At 42.2% G+C, this 23,106-nt stretch overlaps 1 protein-coding gene across 1 annotated transcript in view; it reads left to right on the plus strand.

The window, feature by feature from the left end:
* ntng1a (netrin g1a) overlaps positions 1 to 23,106 on the plus strand; it is a 93,697-nt gene that overhangs the window by 66,044 nt on the left and 4,547 nt on the right. Inside the window, exons 4-8 of the mRNA XM_070853188.1 lie at positions 9,671 to 9,697; positions 13,733 to 13,777; positions 14,866 to 14,925; positions 16,505 to 16,672; positions 19,303 to 19,437. Of these exons, the coding sequence (XP_070709289.1) occupies positions 9,671 to 9,697; positions 13,733 to 13,777; positions 14,866 to 14,925; positions 16,505 to 16,672; positions 19,303 to 19,437 (435 nt within the window). The remainder of the gene's footprint in view (positions 1 to 9,670; positions 9,698 to 13,732; positions 13,778 to 14,865; positions 14,926 to 16,504; positions 16,673 to 19,302; positions 19,438 to 23,106) is intronic.

Raw genomic sequence — 23,106 nt, forward strand, 5'->3', positions numbered from 1 at the left:
CCCCAAACTCTTGCTGTTTATTATTTATTTGGATCCCAACAGACAAAAGCAACAGCTGCTCTTCCTGGGGTATGAACAAAACAAGGACACAGTGTCACACAGCATTCCCTCCATTGCAGCTTAGTGGCACTGAAGTGAGAAGCTGAGCTATGAGGTCCAATGTGAGGTCCAAGGCCTCAAGATTAGATCTCTGCAGTGACTATCATTGGGCAGTAGAAGGAAAATCAGCTATCAGTGATTAAATTATTCAATTCATTGATTAATTAATGATGGATGTGTGAGTACACGTAGCGTTTAAGGTTCAACGTGAAAATAGTCATCATCCTATTCTTACAACAACATGTGAACGCAGGATCCGGAGCTGACAGCTTGCCTTCCGTACATCAGCTAAAACAGCAGAGAGATGAGCAGCAGTGCTATAAGTTCGAGTGTGCTGGCATTAATTTGAAAGCCGGAGTTTTATCCCGCCCTGTCTCCTTATTGCATCCACCGTGATTTCTGCCTTTCTCGACGCAGCTCGAGGACTCTCGGCCACCGGCTGATGACTTATTCTCCCTCCCAGAGGATCCGTGTTATGAGACTTAGGGAGGGTTTGTGAAACGGCCATTCCCAGAGCCCAGATTGACAGCACATTATTAAAAAAGCTGACACACACACACACACACACACACAGGTGCTCATCCAGAACTCCATGCACACTCCTCAAAGCATTCACACATACATTCATAACTACCACACAAGGACACACACACACTCCCTTAGCCCAGCAAGTGATGAAAAACAGTCATAGTATAAAGTGCATTATTATACTTTGTCTTGGAGGGGAAAAATCCATAATTTAATAACACTGTGAAAAATCTATAGTAATGCAAGGCTGTCCCTCCTGAATAGAAAAAAATGCACAATGCTGACAGAAAAATGCACCTTGTGCTGTTTTTTTAAATTTTCAAGCCTATTCAACACCAATTCCAAACGTCTCCTTCCTTCTCAGTGTTTTCCCCAGAACCCAGTGAGCATATGGCAGCTCTTCGGAGACAAATTTGTCAAAGATGAAAATTTAATTAAGATTTAATTTCTTTTTACTATGCCCATCAAGTCGTCTGATGCGATAAGGGGATCGATGAATCATCATCCGGAGGGGGTGTGGAGATGGAGGGATGGGTTGATATTTCGTCTTACAATGGCACGAGGAAGAGGAGCAGGATTTAAAAAGTGATGATGAAAGAAAAGGATGGCGGAGATAGAAGGAGGGGAAGTGGGCATCGCTCTCTGTCAGAGCTAACTCAGCCTTCTGGGGTGGCTCTGTCTCTCTCGCTTTTCCTCTCTCCATCTGTGTCTCCCATCCACACACACACACCCCCCGCCGCCTCCATCGCCACCCCCCACCCATCTCTCAGTCTCACTCATTCTTGCTTCCTCCCTCTGTAGAGACAGAAGGAGAGGGATCAGTTTGAGAATTAACCATGGCAGTTCATTTCACTGTAGGGCTGAGGATACTGAGGGAGATAGAAGCCAGTGGTGGTGGGGGTCAGTAATGGGTGGCCTCGGAAAAGTTGATTTCAGATAGTAAAAATGTATCCTGAATGATATATTAAAGGAAAAATCCTTAAATGCACTTTAAATGGATCCGTTTAAAGTGGCTTCAACTCATCCGCTCAAACTAGTGCACACATGTGCCCAAACATAGACTCACATTCAGAATGTGTCCACACACCAGAGGAGGCTGATCGATAGAGGCAGAGGTGGTTGCTCCTCCTCTATTTTCAAGAGGCAAGAGGGAGGTCTAAACATTTTTTGGTTCAAATAAATGATTCCTCTTATTTAAAATACGTTTTCTCACTTTTTTGAGAAAGGACATGTTAAATGGTGTTCCAAAGGAGGACGTCCCCTCTAACCAATCAACAATCAGAATACAATATTGACATGGTGTTGGTCCAATGATTTCATCCTCACTTCTCTTCCACTGTTTTGTACTTGAGTGTGATGAACTGCTGGTCAGGCAGTAGATAGATTTTAACAGTAGCATATTAGAAAAGAAATTATAATGTGCAAATTGCGAAACCACTTCAAACTTTTTCACCAAAATAGTAGAGTCCAAATTTCCTTTTTTTTTCAGATTCATGTTTCCCCTTTGTTTATTGAGCTGTACTGTAGCTAGCTACTTGGCTAAGCCAGCGCAACAACTTGTTGTAGCAGCCCCGAAGGACTGTTGTGCTAATGGCAACAATGGATTTGGACTTGAGGGTGTGGCAGCGGCGTCGCTGTGGAGCAGCTGAATAGCTCTGCTCTGCTGGTGTAGCCTCAGGCCACACTGCCTCAGGTGCCCGGGGTGGATCCATGGCCGGACTACGGTGGCCAACTGTGGCAATCAGTGTCCTGTGGTACCTGATCTGCTGCTGCACTCTGCTCGCACAGAACTGGGTCCACGTATGGGCGATGGAGGGGCTGCACACCGTGGAGGATGTTGATGTGTCTGTGTCACCCCTCGTTGGACTGGCAGGCTGCTAGTGACACATTACGCACACATGAGATTCATTCCCATCCAGAGCCCGCAGTGATTGTATTTAAGAAATCTTGTTTTACTGCTTAATTTCTTGTTGATCATAAGAAAGTGACAAGTAGCCAAACAGTGTTAAATAACATGACACTGTGGATTGGTTTTCCTCATGTCCTCCCCAGTTTTTTTTGAGTCAGTCAACAGAACAGATACTGGAAAGCATGTTACACTCCATTTAATGTGTTAATAGATACGTTAATGATAGGAAAACCTGCTAATTAACAGACAAACAAATGGGACAAAAAAGTATTTACATTTGAACAACACCATCAAACTATCTGTACCCTAGAGATTAAGCTCCAAAAGGAGATGTTATCTTAACTCAGCACAAAGACTGGAAACAGGAAGAAACAGGTAGCCTGGCTCCATCCGAAGATACCAGCACCTTTAAAACTCACTAATTATCATGTGGTTTGTGTAAAATGGACAAATTACTATAATTATGTGCTGTACTATTTCCTGGGCAGGAGCAGTGATTTACTGGAGTCTTGTCTTTAGTAAAATCACCAGGCAGGAAGTCACTGCTCTAGACTTCATACTAAGCTAAGTTAACCATCTCCTGGCTGTAGACATGAGAGTGGTATATATAACTATATATATATAATATAACTCTTGGCAAAAATGTAAATAAATACATTTATGCTAAAAAAAGACAGAAGTGCTGGGTCACACCTGAAAGCATCAACAGAATAAACAAGAAAGTGAGATTTTTGTCATTTCAAACGGCTTGACCACTTTTACAAACTGCAGTGTTTTATAAACAGATTTGAACTTGAATTCGCCAAATGCTCAGAAAAGTGATACATTATTCATCAAGAATTTTCAAATCCCTTTGCACATTACCAACTTTATAGTTATTCATCCAATTAAAGATGCAGGATAAAGTTTTTCATGCATGCACTGATGAAAAAAATTCTCATCGGTGAAGGACAGGCGGAGATAGCGGGGAGGGAGAGGGTGACCCGTCTCCACATGGTGACATAAGCACTGAGGTTACATAAGAGGAGTGCGACCTTGCTGCATGGTGACAGCCTTGTGAATGTTCAAGTGTTGAACTGAATGATGGCTGCTCATCATGAAAACATCCCTCCACTGACCTGCAGGCATTACCTTTTCATGATGATCATCGCACTGTTGTATTTCATGCACATAGCCATTAGTTTGTTGAGGGCTTCGCAGAAGAGCTTTTTGTTGCGCGATATTTTGACTGAGATTGCAAATTGACTGTTTTGCTGCCAATTTTTTTTTTTTTTTTATCAAAATTGTAAAATTCTTCCAAATTTAGATTTTATTCAAAACAAAATCTTTATTTGTTCTGTCTGCAGCTTGTTAAAATGAATAGATTTCCTTGTAGGACAGGATTAGGAGACACTTGTTAAGATTTAGCCGGAGCCAGCCTCAGAACTTATGGAGCTCCTTTGATCAAAGCAGGAAAAGGCGTGGACATGCAGTGGATTCCACATTAGCCCTCTGCCGTCTGACTGACAAGCCTGCGTTTCTTGGTCCCAGATGAAAAATAAAAAGACTCGCTAGTGTGTCTTGTGGAGACAGTCACAACAACAGCATCCACACAATATAATTTTATGTGATTTACAAATTGCATTTTTCTGCTGGTGTTCTCTAATTAGTGTACATTAATGCAGAGCCACCACATGCTACAGCCTTATCATCGGTCCTGTAGTCCAACTGGGAGGTGCTGATCATGGAAATGTAGCCAAACACACATATATATAATGTCTCACTCTCATTTGCACAGATATACTGTATGTACACACATTTAGATTTTTCTGATTAATCTTTCCTCTTGTGCAGAGGGACTAGGTTTTTATATATATTTCAATGGCAAGACCAAATCCCTCAGGAACTGATAATGCCACTGTTGAATAAATCTCTTTTTGTTTGTGTGTGAACACAAACAACCTTTACTGTATGCGCTCCCCGAGATGTGTTCCCAATATTAAGCCAGTGAAGCCAAATCAGACATGAGTGGAATACATTTAATATAAGCATTAAATGGTTTAATGAGGCCTGGATGGCACATTACTAACTAATGCATTAGTGTAATCACATTACTTTAGTAATGAAACACTAATAAAGCGCTAATGTAATCACATTACACATGTGCTAATACATGTGTTCCATTTGGAATTTCGGCAAAATTAAGGCAAAATTAATGTTTGATGCTTTGGGGAGAAAATGTGCCATTATTTGATGAAGAATTATGGCACATTTCCCTCCCAAAGCAGATGGTATTTATTTTGAGTGTCATTCCTCTTTAAATCTGAATACAGTGAGTTTTGTGGGACAGGCTGCTCAGTGTAAAAAAGTGTGTTTTTTCATCAGGCTCACAGCTCTACTGTGTATTCAATTAGTGCCATGTGTTTATGCATCTATCCACATAAACAGGCTTGCTGTGCACACATAGCTTCACTTCCACCTTCTCCCTCTCTCTCTCTCTCTCTCTCTCTCTCTCTCTCACACACACATACGCAGCACCCACTCATTTATGCTTTTATTTCTTTTTTTCTGCAGCTATTTGAATTTCCATTTTAGCCCCATTCTCATTCTTTTTTCTCTGAGAGACTCATCACCTGTGGTTTTACATTCTCTCACTCTGTTGCTCCTCCTGCCCTTCTTCCTCACCACCTTCCTCTTCTCCTTCTTCTTCTTCTCCTGCCTCCGCCTGTTCTCGCTCCATCTCTTGGTTTTGTTTCATGCTAGCGCTCTCTCTCTCTCTCTCTCTCTCGCTCTCCCCCACAACACCCCCAACCACCCCAGAGACCGAGCTTGTTTACTCTGTCTTTTCCACATCTCGGCTCTGTGCAGCTGTGACGGTAATCTTTCTTTCAAATATTTGTTTCTTCCAACTCCAGATTTTTATTTATTTTTTTCTATTTTTTTTTTTTTTTTTACTCCCTCCCCCATTGCTGCCACCACCAACGTACACCTCATTCCTTTCCTGAAATCTGAAAAACTATGCTTCTTCCAACTTGGCTCCTGGGCCCTTTAAGACTTGCCACCTTCAATTCAGATCTACACATTGAGAGCCAGCGAGCGAGCCGGGCATTCCGGCGAGGCAAGCCGTAATTTTGCTCCTGAGGAATTCAATCAAGTTGCATGCCGTGTGCTTGTGTTTTGGCAGCCTTTCCGCTACTAACCAGTTAGCAATGCCTGTCACCAGCACTGGGCTCTATATAGCCAAAGAGCTCCAGATAATGATGGATTGCTACAAAATGATGGCAGCCAGGGAAAGTAATTACCAACTTTGCCTGAGGTGGAAATTCAGCAGATAAGCCCCTTTCCAGAGCAGTCCAGGTAGCGCCAAGGCAAGCAGGTGAGACACATCGAAGGTCAAAGCAGAATGGATACTGACAGAAACAATATAATGACACCCACAATCACACACACAAACAAACACACACAATCTTATGCTCAGCTACTGAATGTTCTCTTGACAGCAGAATCTAGGAACCATATGGCAATTTTGATGTCCTGTTTTTAATAGATTAGCTTGTTCAGTGAGGAAATAGGATATCACAGATTAGAAGGCCATGTATCATTTTATTATTGCTTTTTGATCATTTGTTAGTGTGTGTGTGTGAGAGAGATCTGTCGCATGTGCTGACCCCACACGCGCACAGATCATGTTCGGCGAATCGCACCCACCCCTCCCCTCCTCCCCACACCCCCCACACCCCACCCCGGAGATCATGTTCACCATCCAGCTGCTCGCAACCGTGATCATAAAAATCAATGGAGCACACCGTCAACATAAGCAGCTCCTAATGCTCTTCCTGTGTGATAGGACAAAATTAGATTGCAGCCATGCCCCATAATGGTGGGGCCAGGCAGGTGAAGGGGATTGGAAATGACGGTGATTGTAAATTAATCGAATGACCCGACATGGGATCCTGGACATCTGCTCGAACCCCACAGGTTGTTCATAAAGCGGCGAATAATTGCAGTGACAGGTCATCGGTGTTCCAAATCATGACCTGGAAGAGAAGGTTATTTGGCCCTGACCTAGACAAATTGAGATCATCATTTTGTAGTCACTTTGACTACTCAAACACTTTAAAGTGCAATGCATCATAGATAGAGGGAGTAGTTTAAGGCATAATACTTTTTGTGTAACAGCTATTCTATGTATAATTAAAATGAATACATTGTGCGATACTTTGTTCAGAACGTCACCTTTCTGTCAATGATGTGACGGGCACAACAGTTGTCGCCCCCCCGGTGCGTCAGTATCGCCGATGTGTCTTTGACATTTAGCTGAAGGCAGACAGCAGTCATGTACAGTTGGTACAGTGCAGCACTTTTATTATTCATATTTGTTCTGTATAAACACCACTATGAATACTATTCTTTCTTTAAACTGCGAACTTATAGATGGTGATTCACAGTAAGTCTCCACCACAATAACAAGAGCAAGTCACCTCTCCTTCTCTCTTTCTGTCTGGTTTTATATATATATCCCTCTCCATTTAATGTAGTGTAGGTCCCCTGCTAATCTTCCAGACTAGATATAGAGCCTGTGTGTTATTGCTCTGTCAGCTACTTAACCAGGCCCTTTTTAGCACTGCTTTACTGTGTTTTCTTTTTTTCTTTTACAATTTAGCTATACAGCTAAAACACTTGCCATCTCGTGTTTTTGACTTCGTGAGTAACTGGAGGAAACCTGTATAGTGCGTGTTTGGCACAGCAGTGTATGCATTAATAGAGTCTGCACGTGTTAGCAGATGATATTGGCATTCGTATCTGATGTTATAATACAGATTGATCGGCTACACATTTCACTCTGCAAATTGCATATTACATACATATACATAATTCACTATTTGCTAAGTCCAGCCCCCCAAGCTACTGTTGCTACACCTGTCAAGCTCTCTGTCATCAGCACATTATGCAATTTAGAAATAATAACAGGGTACATTCAGCTCCAACCACCAATTATGGAAACAATAGGCCCTTGATTTCAGACAGAGGTGCAACCACAGATTTGGGTGGCAGATTTTATCAGCTGTTGCCATCTAAAGTAATACGCAGCCCTCTCTCCGTAAAATCAGGACACTGCTCTTATAGCCCCATGCAAACTGGTTGGGGCAGCTGTTGTGGTCGACTCGTACTAGGTGTTTTATAAGTAGCTGTATACAAGAGGAATTTTACCCACATTATTTTAAATTACAAATTGTTTTCAGTTACAGAGACATGCATTTATCGAGTTAGTTCTTAGTTTAAAGTATTAGTATGAATAGCAAAATTCATACTACCTTTTTCAGTTGGTCCAGGTGCTTGTCCACCCTAATAGAAATTGTTCAAATTACTAAAATCAATGTTTCTTCTACAGGCAGCTGTAAACTACTAAACATGGTATTATCCTATACAAACCCTTGATAGGCAAACACTATTCCGTGTTTGTGATTTGATGTAGAGTGACATTTAGTTTCCATACTCCCGTTTTCACTGTTCTGTTGTGTCATTATGTAATGTGACACTCAGGACCAATGCTGCTAAATCAAACTGCTTTTTAAAAAGGTTTTTTATAATTGTTATTGTCCTCGCCCTTGTCCTTCCTGTCTCCTGGTTAGCACCTGCCGACCCTCTTGAGGTTTGACATCCATTACGGTCCACCTCCATATGTCAGCGTGCCCTCCTGCACTTCACAGCTCTCAGACAGGTCACAGATTCAGCTCCTAAATACAGCCAGCAGGCAGAGATCACAGGAAAGTGATTGAATGGCAGGAGTTTGATCAAACTCCACATACACAAACACACGCACTCACTCAGGATATCCCTGAGAACCTGGAGATATTTTGTGACGGTTCAATTAGATGAAAGGCCTCACCAAAAATCCTGCACGGATGCCTCTGCAGCTTCCTCAGCCGTAGGTGTGGTGGTGAGCGGATGACGGCAGAGATGTGGGCTAGAGAGGAAGAAAGCACCCTTTTTATTTCATTCCTCCCTCTCTAGTTTACGTGGGCTTATTTCTCCTGTTGCCCAGCATGCTTCCCCTTCCTATGGTGAGGGGGTTGTTTGTTTTTGTGGGCAGACTGCCTTATTGAGGGAAGGGTGTAGAGAGTATTGGAGGGACGGCCTCTGTTCAAACGGATGATTAGAAAAAGTGGAGCTGGCATCAATGTCCCGAAAACAAATTCCTCTGAAAACGAATGCCGACCAGAAATACACCAGTGGTGCGCTCACGTGCCTTTGAAGAATACAGATAGAAACAGAGAAAAATGGCTTTCTGACATTGTTTTCTTTTCATGATATCTGAAGAATGTGTGCACCATTCATATTAACAGCCCTAATTAGTCCCAAAACAAGATGCTGTTTGGGTTCAGATGGCAAAAATGATCGGCACAAGAAGCCTGCAAATGTCTCAATCTCCTCAGATCCACAGCCTGGCAACGTCCTGGTGTGGGAGAGATCTGGTCACCATGGGGATGAGACAGACTGTATTATCTGCTCAGTGGCTGTCTGGCACAAGGGATTGCATGACGGAGGGATGGACAGACAGGCAGCAGGATAAAACATGTCGTCCTTTGGCATCAGAGGCAGAGTTTGCCATCTATGATGTCCTTTGATATGTTGTGTGCGCGATTGTGTGTGCATGAAGATTCTGCCTTACGTGTCTTTTGGCAACACATGTTTTATATACTGGTGTGCTGAGGAGCATCTGAAAGCAGTATGGTACTTTTTAAGTGCCAAATAACTGAAATATTATCACATGTGACTTTCATGTTAGTTGAAATTGGTTTTCAGTGATGTTGGGACATTTTCAGGTGTGTACCTCGTAGTGTGGGAGAGGGAACTACCAACAACAGGGACGTCAAAGAAGAAACCAAAGAAGCTAAACATGCAGGAAACAACCCTTTCAGATCATAGTGATGATTAGCATTGCTTTAGATGCCACAGTCTCAGTTTATATGTTAATTAAAATGCATACATCTCATCGAGATGAGTCAGAAGTATGTGGAGCTCAGTCAACGGTGAGGGGGGATGAGGACTAACAGTAAATCTAGTCTCAAGGAGAAATGTTGGAGTTGTTGACTGAACAGTCCATGCTATGCCATATTTTAAAGTTGTTGTTTTTCTCTTTCTCTCTTGCAGGTATTCCTAATAACATTGGTCCAGTTAGTAAGTAAACAATTATAAAGGAACTGTATGACTGCTTGATGCTTTGCTTCCCCCATTGTGCCACCCTTCACCTTACAGCCATGAACTTGGTGCCAAGTGTTCATTTCTGATTCCGATCTTCCTGCGAAGGATCGCCCAACAACTGTTCACTAACCTTTTTTGGGGGGGGCGACAGATAAGCAATATCTGGGGGCTATATTGTCACAACGTGGGCATATTAATTTACTTTGTCCAGACTCAACTCAACCAGATAACACTTTCCTGGCTCTGCATGCAGAATGTCATTTGTTTTTTTCCCTCTCTCCCATGCATTATAAATAAATGGCATCTAGACTTTATTAAAGTGCCAAGACCTCTCTGGCAGTATAAAGTCACAGGAGGTCATTTTAATATAAGCTGCAAGCACCTCAGCTGGTATTATCTTCGTCAACCAGTAGCCCCTCAGGAGGGGGAGGAAGAAGGTGGCATGTCTCAAGTTACCGCTGCCTGGAAGGCTGTATGATGCAGGAACTATAGGACTGTATTGAACAAGTCAAAGTGCATTCACAGCCTGGCTCAATTCTCTATAATCTTTTCTCTCATTGCCTTGTTCTTTGTGAGTATCCTCTGCTCCAAGGGCAGCAGATGGATCAGCAAATTGCCCCCTCCCTGTCTGATCATGGACCTGCATTGACTGGCTGAGGGTTAAGGAGACATACACTTTTTCATAAACCCCAATGTTCAACCTGCCTGTTACATAATGATAAAGATATTAAAGGTAAAGTCCGTTATTTTCATCCAAAGTAAGACAACTGGCCTTTTGTAGTGAGTCATAATGATTGGCTTTCATGAAATTTGCTGCAGACTCGTTGATATATATGTTAAAAGAAGCAGCATTATAAAGTCAGTATCCCATAATTTTCATAATTTTGCACCAATCCCCTACACACAACATTGCTAGAGCCGTATCATTAAAATCAATTACCATTTAGTAAAAATGGTTCAACTGTCTGACAGTTAGAAGAGAAGAGTGATGATTGATACCACTCTCATACAGAGTTAGCTTAGCTTAGCACAAATACTTAAAGCAGAGGGAAATAGCAAGACTAGCGCTGCAATCAACACCTTTAAAGCTCACTTATAACACTTTATATTGTTTGGCCGATATAAAAACTGAAGTGTATACATTGCCTGGCTAGCTGTTTCCTCCTGCAGTAAGTCTTAATGCTAAGCCAAGGTAACTGTCTCCTGGTTTCAGCTTCAAATTCTACAGATAAATATAGAAGCGGTATTTATGTTCTCACCTAGTTCTTAGCTAAAAAGGGATGATTCCCAAAATGTTGAACTATTTTTAAGCTCTATTATGAGTGCTACATTTCTGATTTTCAATATAATGCTAGCGGCTTACTTTCACATTATTAATTTACACACACATATTTAATTAACGCCCAAGTGTTACCAAACCAAGAGACACATGGGCGAGACATGCACACTCATCTTGTTTTCATCATTTAAAGGGCTAAGATGATGGCTGGGAACATTTCCCAAAACGTGCTGTGTGAGACACAGGGTGAAAGAGATTAGTCCCAGGTGGTATTTAATCAGGCTTTAGAGCAGTATCTTACACAGGAAGTGAACACTGGTTGTAAAGTCTGATGCTATGTAATGAGTCAGAAATGGACACGTGGCCAAGAAGACCGAAACACCCCCACTCCCCCCCCACCCCACCCCACCCCCACCCCCTCCAGTCTTCCACTGCTTGCCTCTCTCACCACCTCCTCACACTTTAGAAATGATGCGTGCACTCCATGCATGGCCTGACAAGAGCTTAGTGTGTGTGTGTGCATGCTCTTCATACATGCTGTTTGTGCATGCATACACATTCACATCAGTCCTCTCTGTCCCATCCAAATGCCAGGCCAGACCATGTCCAAGGGCTGTCCTCAAATCCTTTATGGGGAGAGTATGCATGCTGATAAGTGTGTGTGTGTGTGTGTGTGTGTGTGTGTGTGTGTGTGTGCGTGCGTGTTTGGGGGGGCTGGATGATTTAGAGAGGACACTCCGACAAACCAAAGTCTTCACTTCTCATCCAGATTGGACCACAGGGATTTAGAGTTCTCACGAATGGCTGCATTGTCAGAGCGGCCGCCCACAGAACAGGACGGTAACCCTAAAGACTAAACGCACGGAGGAGGATGAGGCTGTGTTTTCCCTGCTAACTCAATTTCTGCTTTATTAATAAAATAAGAATAAAGCGGCCAAAAAAAAAAAAGAGGTTAAGATGTCCTTGAGGTTGTTAAATGGACTTAAAGCAAAGCTATTGTGAGAAAAAAAAAGAAAGCACTGCACTTTTCATGTTGTTGTTTGAAGGTAATTGAATTCCTTATTGACTTTTCTCAATTCTATTTCAAGTTTATTAAGCCAGGCAGAATTGCCTAATGCGGACCATTAAAGCGAAATTAATATTTTAAAAAACAATTCTGGCTCTGCAAGATTGCATTTCATTATGGGTATGGCATTGATTAAAATCCGTCACCACTCATTTAGCTCGCCTTACCTGAATATTCCCCATAACAAAATAATTAATGGAACCCAGATGTGTATTACATCCAATCAATTGCCAACACAGAATAATTAAAAATGAACTTACTTTACCAATTAGACGTTATAGATCTGGACAGTGCGGTTTGCTCATGTGTGTTTTATTTTTTCTCAGATACTGCTTACCTTGTGTTGTCATCACAGATTAATTGTCGGTGTCCTCACAAGTCAATTCTGTTTGTGAGCTTCACCGCTAAACGCTTTACAGAGAAACAAAGGATAGAAACACAGACAAAAAAAAAAAGGCACTTGACAATGTATAAAATATAAGACCTGAGCTGCAGTGGTGATGTGGTGGGCCTTTTTTCTTAAGCTCTTTATTTGTTAATCCGTCATTTTCAAAGAGCCTCTCATCAAGTGACTCAAGTGACTTTAACCCACTGGAGATGTCGCAGTCATCACCGATGCCAGAATCCCCCAGCAGGATCAATTGTGAAACATTTTTTGGGGAGATAAAAAAAAAATGAAAGAAAAGGATGAGACAGGAGATACAGCATGATAGTCTTTTGTTCACGCTGTTTTGAAATCAATGACTGCTAATGTTAGGGGGAGTTTGAAAGTGATTGCCACAGTGTGTAGACATGCCAAGCTCAAAGCTAATGTATTATTTAATTCCAATGCAGTAAAACAAGAAAAGAAATGATTATCCCATGTGCGAAAAGCATTTCTACAATGAAATGTACGTAGCAACAGCATCAGCCATATAGTTCGTATGAATTAATTTTATGTTAATTACCCAAGATTGCATGATTCATGGAGTCAATAGGAAAAGGACAGAACGATCAAGTGAAGAGATGAAGGGGCACGGTGAGGAAACTTGTCCGTATTCCTTCCTTTGCTTGAGTCTTCTCCATTTCCAACCACAAAGTATTTCCCTGACACGGAAATACCAACTTGTATGTAATTGTGAGGTTATGCTGCCCACAGCAGTCCGTCATTCCAAGTCCCAACACCTGCCATTATTTATTCATTGTTATTCCTCCACTAGAAATACACTGTAATTAGATATTGATTACATAGTCGATGTGATGAATTAAACAAAATGCCCCCTAACTTCTTAATTTGCCATACATAGTTTAGGCTCGCTTGCATAAATCATGATTTAAATACTAAGTTTAAGAGGGTTTTTATCTTTTTTTCTTCAGTTTTTCACCCATCATTGCCATTGCCATGAACATACACATACACAGCAAGCCCATGGAAGTCAAACAAATTACATACAACGTCTCTCCAATGTCCTTAATCGGTCTTTGGATACATTCTCTTTGTTGGTCCATGTCAGCCCTGCCCCATTTGTATTTGCTGTTTCCTGATTTACTGATCTAAGTCATGCTGGACATGTTCGTCTCTCCAGTTGTGTGTGTCCACCACCACGTAGCCCCCCCTTCTAGACTATCTGTAGTGCATCACACAAGTGCACATGAATAACTCCTGATTTCTCTCAATTGCACGCAGTTCGGCCGAATGTCTCATCCCTAGGTGTCGCTAACCGAAAAGAAGGTAGGCATCTAAGAATATGCAACAACTATGTTTTTTTCACAAGTTCATTGACCTCAGGGTGTTTATATAGTCAGCAAATAATGACTCTTTGGCAGCTAAGAGTATTTGTGGGTAGTATCTTCCCCTTTCCAAATCTTGGTTGTTTTCCTGACAAACCAAAAAGAACATCCTCAGTCTGCTTGTCTTGCTCATGATAAAGGCTTTAGGCTCCTTCAGTGGAGGCTTGTGTATTCGCGGGGCACTCGTGTTGCAACACGCTGCAGTGCCGTGCGTTATCTTCTCAAACACTCAATGCGTGCACTGTACATTTATGCATTCACACTCCATTTTAATTAGGTGTCCTAGGGATTCTCAGTCCCATCTTAGGAAGAAAAGCAGGAGAGGTTTCACGGTGGGTTTTATGCAGATTGATGTTAGGCTCATCTCAGCTTAATCCATCGTGCAGATGTGATGTGCAGCCACCTCGCAAACAACTAGCACACATCCACCCAGCTCTGTGTTTCCATGACTGCAGCCAAGCGCACGCAGTGTATGTGTCAGGGGCTTATGTCACCCAGTACAATGGCAGAGGCCGGGCCTATTATTTCTTTTTCCCCACTGTTTGTTTTATGACCGGAAAGGAATTGAGGGATTGATGTGTTCACTGCTAGCCAGTTTCCTTAACCACGCTCCTGTGCACAAATTTATAGGGTGAAAATTCCTGGCTGGCCTCCACTGAGGTGGAGAGTAGTTTGTCAGGGGATAGTTTCTGTCTGGGAAAATATACACAGAGGCTTCTGAATTATACAAAGCACTTGTTAATGAAATGAAGCATAAAAGAGGAACGATAATATTAGGATTGTTAGCCATCTAAGGCGTTTGTAACAGATGCTGCTACATGCAGCCAACTTCACTTGGCAATGTCACTTTTTATTTCCCAATGCCATCATTCATCGTTATTACGTATGTTTCTTTCTTTTTTTTTTACTGTTGCATTTATTATTAAGCATGATGCTCAGTATTCGTAATTCTCTGACATTACATGTTTATTGTTTAATTGCAATATCATGTTTTTTTTTTTTGTTTGTTTCTTCTTTTAATTTGTCTAGTAGCTCCTCAAGTTGCATTGTCCACTGCCCCTTCTGTCCACGTTGCAAACAGCAAGCGAGGTAGGAGCTCTGGAATTCATACATTGCCCCCCAGATGACACCCAAGCCTTCTGACTGTCTGAACTAATTTTTCTGTCTAACTGAAAGCCCCGTCACCCTAGCAGCACTAACCCAATGCCAGAGCACCCTGTGTCCGTATCTCCAGCTCAGTGCTGGACTGATGGCGTCCTCTGTCCAGGGCACATTGAGGATTTGTTCGTTTATGGAATTGTTTCTAAACACTATAAAAGTCCCTTGGAATCATATCTTTTTCAGAGCAAATAAAGTGGGTGCTTGAGACTACAACTATTTTGGGGAACATGTTTCCGAGACTGGAGACTTTTTATTCCCCATGCGTGCATGATTTATGACCTTAGCCTATTTCTGAAAAGGAGAGATTATTTGTCTTCTGAGAGTACGTCTGCGAGAGTGAGGCCTCTAATGTAGGAGATCTTAGCTTACACTTTGACAAGACTCTCTGCTTTAGGCGAAGGTAGAGTGGACTAAACTTGATGCTCCTTCATTTCCAAGCCTTGTCGGGTTGTTAGCAGCCGGACAGAGAGACCTGACCTCAATACAGATCCTTAATAACCACAATCCCTTGGACGAAAGCCCCATCCTCCACCACCCCCCCCCTGCTACCCCCATTCCGAATCTCAGAGTGGGCTTTCTGTCCGAGCGACTGCCAGTGAGGCTTAAGGGTCACATCTGTCTGCGCTGTGACACATGGTGTCAGTGGTCACTCAGCATGGCAGGCTGATCCTCACGGAGAGAGCTGAGCTGGGGCTGCACCCCTCCCATCCTGCACCCCTTAGGCCAGGGCTGCCAGTGAGTATCACATACTGCTGCATGAGGTTGTTCAGTCCGGCTCCAACTCCATATATCTAATTTAGCATGACATAGGCAATGACACACTCTCTCCCAGCTGCAACTCACTATACGCATACTTTCCCTGTGCCAACTGCTTTCTGAAGATGAGTTGTAATAAGCCTTTAAAAACAACTATCTAGCCATGTTAGTGATATTAAAGGGGTCTCAATTTTTGGAAGTTTCATCCTGTTACCTCAAACCGGACTGACCATGACATCCAAGACATCAGTTACAAAACAATTTCAAAACTCCACAAAACCATTCCCTGAGCTGAAAGATCCATTTCATTCATGGTTTGACCCGCCTTACGCTGTGTGGTGTTCCCGAAGTGACCGTGTCTCTGTGCCATCATTGTAGAGCCTTCCTCGCCTCATGTTGTGGTGTGCTTGAAGTGATGTGACCTCTTCGAGTCTTACTAACGCCGTGCCTTTTTTATGTGATGTCTTTTTCTAACTCTGGCTGTGCCCATGCCAGACTAATCATGAGTTACCCTCCCTCCCATCCCTTCCTCAACATCTGCCTCTCCTCCCTCCCAACGCAGTCTCCATTCTTGACCTCGCATGCCATGGCGCCTCGCTCAAATTGTTGCTAACCCCTCTGCCGTAGCACTCGCAGCAACATTTCCAACAATCTCTACCGCGTCTCTCTCTCTCTCTCTCTCTGTCTCTCTTTCTTTTTCTTTCTTTCTTTCTCTCTCTCTGTTCTCTCCCCTTCACTCTCTCTTTGCAAGACTGCGAATGCTTCGGCCACTCCAACCGATGCAGCTACATCGAGCTGCTAAACACCGTCATTTGCGTGAGCTGTAAGCACAACACTAGGGGCCAGCACTGCCAGCTATGCAAGCTGGGCTACTACCGCAATGCCTCGGCAGAACTGGACGATGAAAATGTGTGCATAGGTTAGTCCCCCACCCGGCCCCCTTTCACTCCCACCTTGCTTTCACACAAACACTTTCCTCCGCCTCCTCATCTCCTGTCTTTGAGTCGTCACCAGAGAAAGTGTGACCCTTCACCCGCCTCCACTTCATCGTCCGTTCACCCTCCTGCGTCCACGTCTTTCAGTGATCTCCACATCTTCCTCTTTTGCTTCTTCTGCTTTCACACAATGGTATCACTCATTAACCTCCTTTATCAGAACATGTTTTTTTATGGAGCAATAGTCATGTAGCTTTTGTTAGAGACGCATCGGCTATGGTTTGAGTATCTGCAGACTGATTTGGGGTTGATACAGTTTTACAGTAGGTTTCTAGCTGCTGTTACATTTATTGATATAGTATATTACAGATTGCTTCAAGCTCCTAGCTTGTAGGATCGTAGTGTGAGCCAAGCAATGATTTAAAGCTTGAATGATTGGTTTGCAGGTAGATGTATTATATGCACAAACTAATGGAAACACTCTTAAACTGAATATTTTATCCCTATACAAATTTAAAATAGGACTATTTTTCTTTGGTCAGTGTATCTTCTCATTGTAGGTAAGCTTTGAGTTTTTGACCTCTGTTTGCAGATGCAATTTGCCGATGCAGTTTTCCTTTTGGGATATTCTGTCACGATCTTCAACTCGACTTCCCTCGCCATAATAAAGAAATAGTTTGACATTTCCTGCATAGAGTTAGATGAGAAGTTTTGATACCACTCTCATGTCTGTATAGTAAATATGAAGTATAGACAGCAGCCAGTTAGCTTAGTTTAGCATAAAGACCAGAAACAGGTGAAAGAGCTAGCCTGGCTCTGTCTGTTTTGTTTGTTTGCCCCACAAGAAAATTAAATGCAAAAATAAATGTTCAACAATGGTGTTGTTGTGTGCTGCACACTTTCTGGAGCCTTGTTGTCACCCAACCAGGAGAGACTTCTGGATTTTCATAAGACAGAGCCGGGCTAGGTGTCTCCCCCTGTTTCCAGTAGTAATGCTAAACTGCCTCCTGGTGCATCGACATGACAGTGGTATCATTAATGAGTATTTTTCTCAAAACACTTCTTTTAAGTAATTGCAAAATAATTGCATTTGTGAGCAAACATATGTTTTTTTTTAACGATTTAGCAATCAGCTAAATCAAATTAGTGACACACTGTCTGATTGTTACTTTGGTGCATCTGTATATGTGGCATATATTTGATATGACTGGTGAAGATGGTGCCACCTTTGTAGTTGTGATGTCAAAGTTAAAAAGGCTATCTTCATCCGGTGTTTCTGTTATTTTGTCCATGACCTTTATGCAGACATTCATACGCAGAACTGCCTGATTTTTTTTTGTGTAAAAATAGGTGAAAATTGCACATAGCTCCCGAGGCAATAGTGTGGTTCCCTCTTGGATTCTTTAGCTAGCATGTGGAGTGTTCACAGCACTCAGTGCCAGGTGCATTTGTGAGTCCTGAGGGGGGAGTGTGACAAGCAACAAGAGTTCTGAGAGAAATGTCACAGTGAAGTCACACCGCCAGTCAGAGGTGCCACGCATGTGCATATGTCATATACATGAAATGGCCTCAGGAGTAGCAGCTGAAAACCGTCAGAAGGCGTTAAGAGTCACCGAGGCGTTACCTCGTGCCAAACTCGCCGTCACCCTGCCTCTTTCTTACTGACTCCCCCGTTTGTCACTTGCCGTCACCTCTCACCTCTTGCCTGACCCACGGTTGTCACTCGGGTGCAGCCACATGCAGACAGCACAGCCACAGACGGTGCAATGTGATGGTCAGGGACTGTCAAACTAGGCGTGTCTTTGACTGCAGAGTGCTCCAGTCGCTGTGGAAAGCTGGAAGGTCAGTTAAGCGTAGGACACCTGACACCAGACGGGTTATTTAGGATGGTTTTTTTTCTCATAGAGAGGAATATTTAAAAGTGTGACTAATAACCATTCCCTTCTGTTAAAGAGGCATTTTAAGACAATTCCTACGGATAACATTAAGTATTTACATCATTTGAAAACTAGAAAGAATTAAAGAACATATTACGACAATGCCCATTTCAATGTTCTCTCTGTATTCTCATTCCTCTAAAACCTTAACCATCACTTTTTGTCTTTATTTCATGCTAGTATCCATGTTTTACCTGCTCATCACATTCCCTGTCTCCTCTTTCCTTCTTACTCTATCTCTATCTGTACGAGTGAATCAGATTTTAGAAGAGCATGTGCAGATTAGCCCACGTTGTTCATTTTAAATCGAAGCTACCGATGACGCTTTGCATATTTGCTCATTGCACGTCGTATACCTATAAAACATTATGTTATAATAATTACAAATATGCTGTAATGAATAGAAAGTGTTCATGCATCTATAATCAACTTCACATTCTTTTCTCATTCTGTCTCCATTACAGTTGAAATGGTAGCATTTTTTATGTATGAGTCTTTAAATCTATTCGCTTGTTTTACCAGTTGAAAATAATCAAGCGCCTTGTTGCAATAGTTGAGCTCATAATTGAGCTCGAGGAATGTTGCTCGCGCTGTGAAAATCCTAGACGTGTGCCGGGAAGTCAAAGCACCACCCTGTTTCCAGCCTCTGTGTGTGTGTGTGTGTCTTGTTTTTCCAGACTGTAATTGTAATCCCTTTGGCTCAGTCAGTGATCGCTGTAATGGCACAGGATTTTGTATATGTAAGGAGGGCACTACAGGGCCTAAGTGTCAGGAGTGTCTACCCGGCTATTTGTGGGACGATGGCTGCAAATGTAAGTAGAACCACAAACCTCCCCACGCAGCTCCTGACTGCTCTCCCCCTCAGCTCTGTGTCTCTCTGCTATCTCTCTCTGATTTCTTCTCTCTTTCTTTATTTCCTGAGCTTTGGCTGGAAGAATGTGCTGCGCATACCCAGGGCTGCCTTGACAAACACAGACCTAACCCATAACACGAGCCAACCCAGTATACTAAGCCATTTGATTCACCAACTGAACCTGCATTCACACTTGGTGCGGCTGCGTTAACAATGTCATATCAGCAGGTGCCCTGTATGGCTCAAATAGAGAGAAAGCAATGGCACGGCAGGACGCATGCTGCTCGGTAACTCAGTTATCCAGCCATGTCGCACACCAGCAAAACAACAGCTGAGTTAATATTGACTGCTTGACAGACTGCCTGTGATCTGTTTGAGTAGCCATCACCCCCCTCCACCTGTCCACAACAGGACAATGTCATCCAACACTAACATTTTCTAAAAGAGAATGCAGGTCATTTCAGTTCCAGCCCATTTATTACTGTCTACTGTTTATATTCCCCCCAGCCATTTTGCAATGCATACCCTGTGTCATTTGTTTCTAAATGTCACCAATTTTTCTTTTCTTTTTTTTTTCCAAGTCAAACTTCAGTGACAAACCTACAGGAGGTAGAAATGATAAACTACACACCTCTTGATGAAGGATTTTAGTTCTTTGACAGCGAGAGAAAGAATTCGAACTCTGAGATACGAAACCACCGTTGCAAAGATTGTTTGTGCTCCATATTTTTTGACTAATGAACTTGTAGTTTGGCCTTTTAGGAGCTTTATTTCTTGTCTTGTGCGAATAAGTTCTCAGACCAGCTAATAATTGCTGCTAATTGGCAGTTAACCAACCATTTGTCACTATATGAAACTGCGATTAACTGCGGTGACATCTATTTGCCTACGTCCTGCAGCTCAACATTAATCTCTGTCCGGGCTGACAGAAATTGTCCTAAATAAGGCGCCTCAACATTGCAAGGTGACATGAATTTGAGGGATTAATTTCTAGTGGAAGCCTCTAGTTCTTCCTGTGGATGTAAGGCGATAGTTGGTGTAAGCAGAGTGTAGACAGAGCCTGAAATATTTCCTGATCCACTCAGAAGTCTGTGGATGTGATCAGTCAAAGAGAGGTAGCTTCTAGAGAGCGCCTTTTGTATGACTTTTCATGTATAGTAGTAAAGTATATCTATCTATCTATCTATAAAGAACCACTTGACCACTTGCAGGAAAAATTTATTAGAATAATTTAACCCTATGATTTTAGACGAATGAGATGATTTCTCTGTTTAACAGAAAAGAACTTAAATGAAGCAGCTATTTTGTGAAATTGATCCAATGCTGGAGCTAGTTTTGACTAACTGTTAAAGAGCTGTAAGAGAGTATATGAAAGTGAATATGTTCAAATGTTCAGGTGGACTATGATTTTGAATATCTCACATATAATTGATACGTAATCTATAATGTTGAAAATTGGTGAACGATTGATCTAAAAATAGCAGGAGCTGCTATTTGTCGTTGGTGTTCAACAGTAGAGGAAGAAAAAAGAGGCAGAGAGACCAGAGAGCCACAGTAGACCACAATGCACTGTTTTGTCCACTGGGCTGTTGTAGACGTTGACGAGGGACATTTGAGTTAAAGCACTTTGTAATGAACATCTAGCAGTGGTGAATTTATGTCAAAATCAAAAGTCCAATGTGATCGTTTTCTGCATCGTCTGAAAATATCTCAATGCAGCGTGACAGCAAAATGAAATAATACCAATACCTAACTAACTGGCCGTTGTTTGTCAGCAACATGTGAATAGAAGTGCTTTAAAGACAGGTGCATTATGATTTGAATTAAGCGTTAAATTAATTATCAGTTCGTTTGCAGGTGGATGTTCGTTAAAAATGCACTGTTTTTGACTAATAAATGCAGCGTGCATTGTGTGAATACAGCGTGCACATCCGTTCCCACACTGAAGGAAGGTGGCGAAGACATCGAAGAACCCGACATGGCTGACATCCCACGTCACTTTACGATGAACGCACATACACATTCTGAGCTGTAGAACAACAGCAGTGGTTGTATGTTTACCACAAGGAGAGAAAAAAAAAGGAGTGAAACAAAAGCAAACAGATGGGGAGTCACATGGAAGCGGGACAGAGCACAGAATGGATCAGTAGTTGTATTTATCAGATTAGCTATGACGCAGTGATTACAAAAACAAACAAGCATTACTGTGTGAACTATTTGTTCTCGAAACATATAAATCAGCATGCTTCAAACTTTTACTCTTCCTACAGTGAGGCTTAATAGCTTGCTGTACTACTGCAACATCTGAAAATGAAATGAAATGTAAAAACCCTCCAGCTTTTTATCTGCATTTTAGTAACAATTGCATTTGTAATTAGATTCTAAAAGAAATCAAGATTATTTCTGTCAGCAAGTTTTACTATGTTTTCCAGAATGCCTTTCAGGGACACCCAAAGAAAGGAGTTTTCTGTACTGTAGATATTTAAAGAGAATATAGTAATAGCTATGTCAGAAGGAAGAAGGATGGTGCACATGTGTTTTACACTCTACTATACTGACAATTTGCCTGCATTGCATTGTGGTCTACTGAGGCCACAGTGGAGAAATGAGTATCTCTGCCTCTATTATGGGATTCTCTGTGTATTGTTGTGGACGTTTTAAGCAGCTGAAAGCAATCCCTCACTGCTCTGGCAATAGCTTAAAAAGGCAGTTTTCTAAAGCAATTAGAAAAACAACACAAAGCTGTTTTAAGGCGAATTTGTTCTCTGACTGCACAAAATGTTTTCCACAAAGAGTTTAAAATGGGCAACACCTGATATAACGCCTGCCCAAGGAGCTACTAATACTGAGTTATTCCACCACTCAGATAGCTTGAAAACTTTCCAGCCTTGACCTGCTCTTGCATCGCGGCTGCTGCAGTATTTATGTGCATGGACAAGACTCTATCTGCATGCAGACTGAAGAATGCAATTAAAACTCAAATCTCTCGCCAAACACATCGCAGTCCCAGGCAGGCGCACCTAGTTCATCAGGCCCCCTCTCTAAATATTATCACTCATATCAAAAGCAAACGCTATAAATCTTGTCATTTAGTGCCTGCGCTGCCTCTGTTTACATGCAGAGAAATGGTTAATGTGGGAGACTGAAGAGAAATGAAGGTGCACGGCTCGCAGAATAATTCATCCTACCTCAACTGAGTTTGCAGGCTTTTTGCACAGTTCTTCACTCTTCTTTTCAAATCAGAGTAGCACTCTTACACCTGTTTTTTACAGCCTTCACTTGGATCAAATAGCACAGCGATCACTTCATAACCCATAATGCCCCATATTGTCTGTTACTTTATGTGCCCTCGGATCTTGCTCTCCCCTTCACAGCGTTACAATGCCTTTAATATCTACGACCCTGCTATATATCTTTAACTAACTCGTTCTTTTTGAAAATCAATACTTCTGGGGTTTTTTTTTTCGGACATTAGCATTGCTTAATTGGCAGCCAATGAAGCGCTTTGCCTGCAGGGGTCCGCCATTACCTGAACTTTCCTTTGAAGTCAAGTGAATTTGCTATGCAGCGTTGAGCATCAAGCAGAATTAACTTTCAACACAGCCGTTCACCTAAAAATGAAAATTCA

This window comes from Pempheris klunzingeri, chromosome 21 (assembly GCF_042242105.1).
Source record: "Pempheris klunzingeri isolate RE-2024b chromosome 21, fPemKlu1.hap1, whole genome shotgun sequence".
NCBI lineage: Eukaryota > Metazoa > Chordata > Actinopteri > Acropomatiformes > Pempheridae > Pempheris > Pempheris klunzingeri.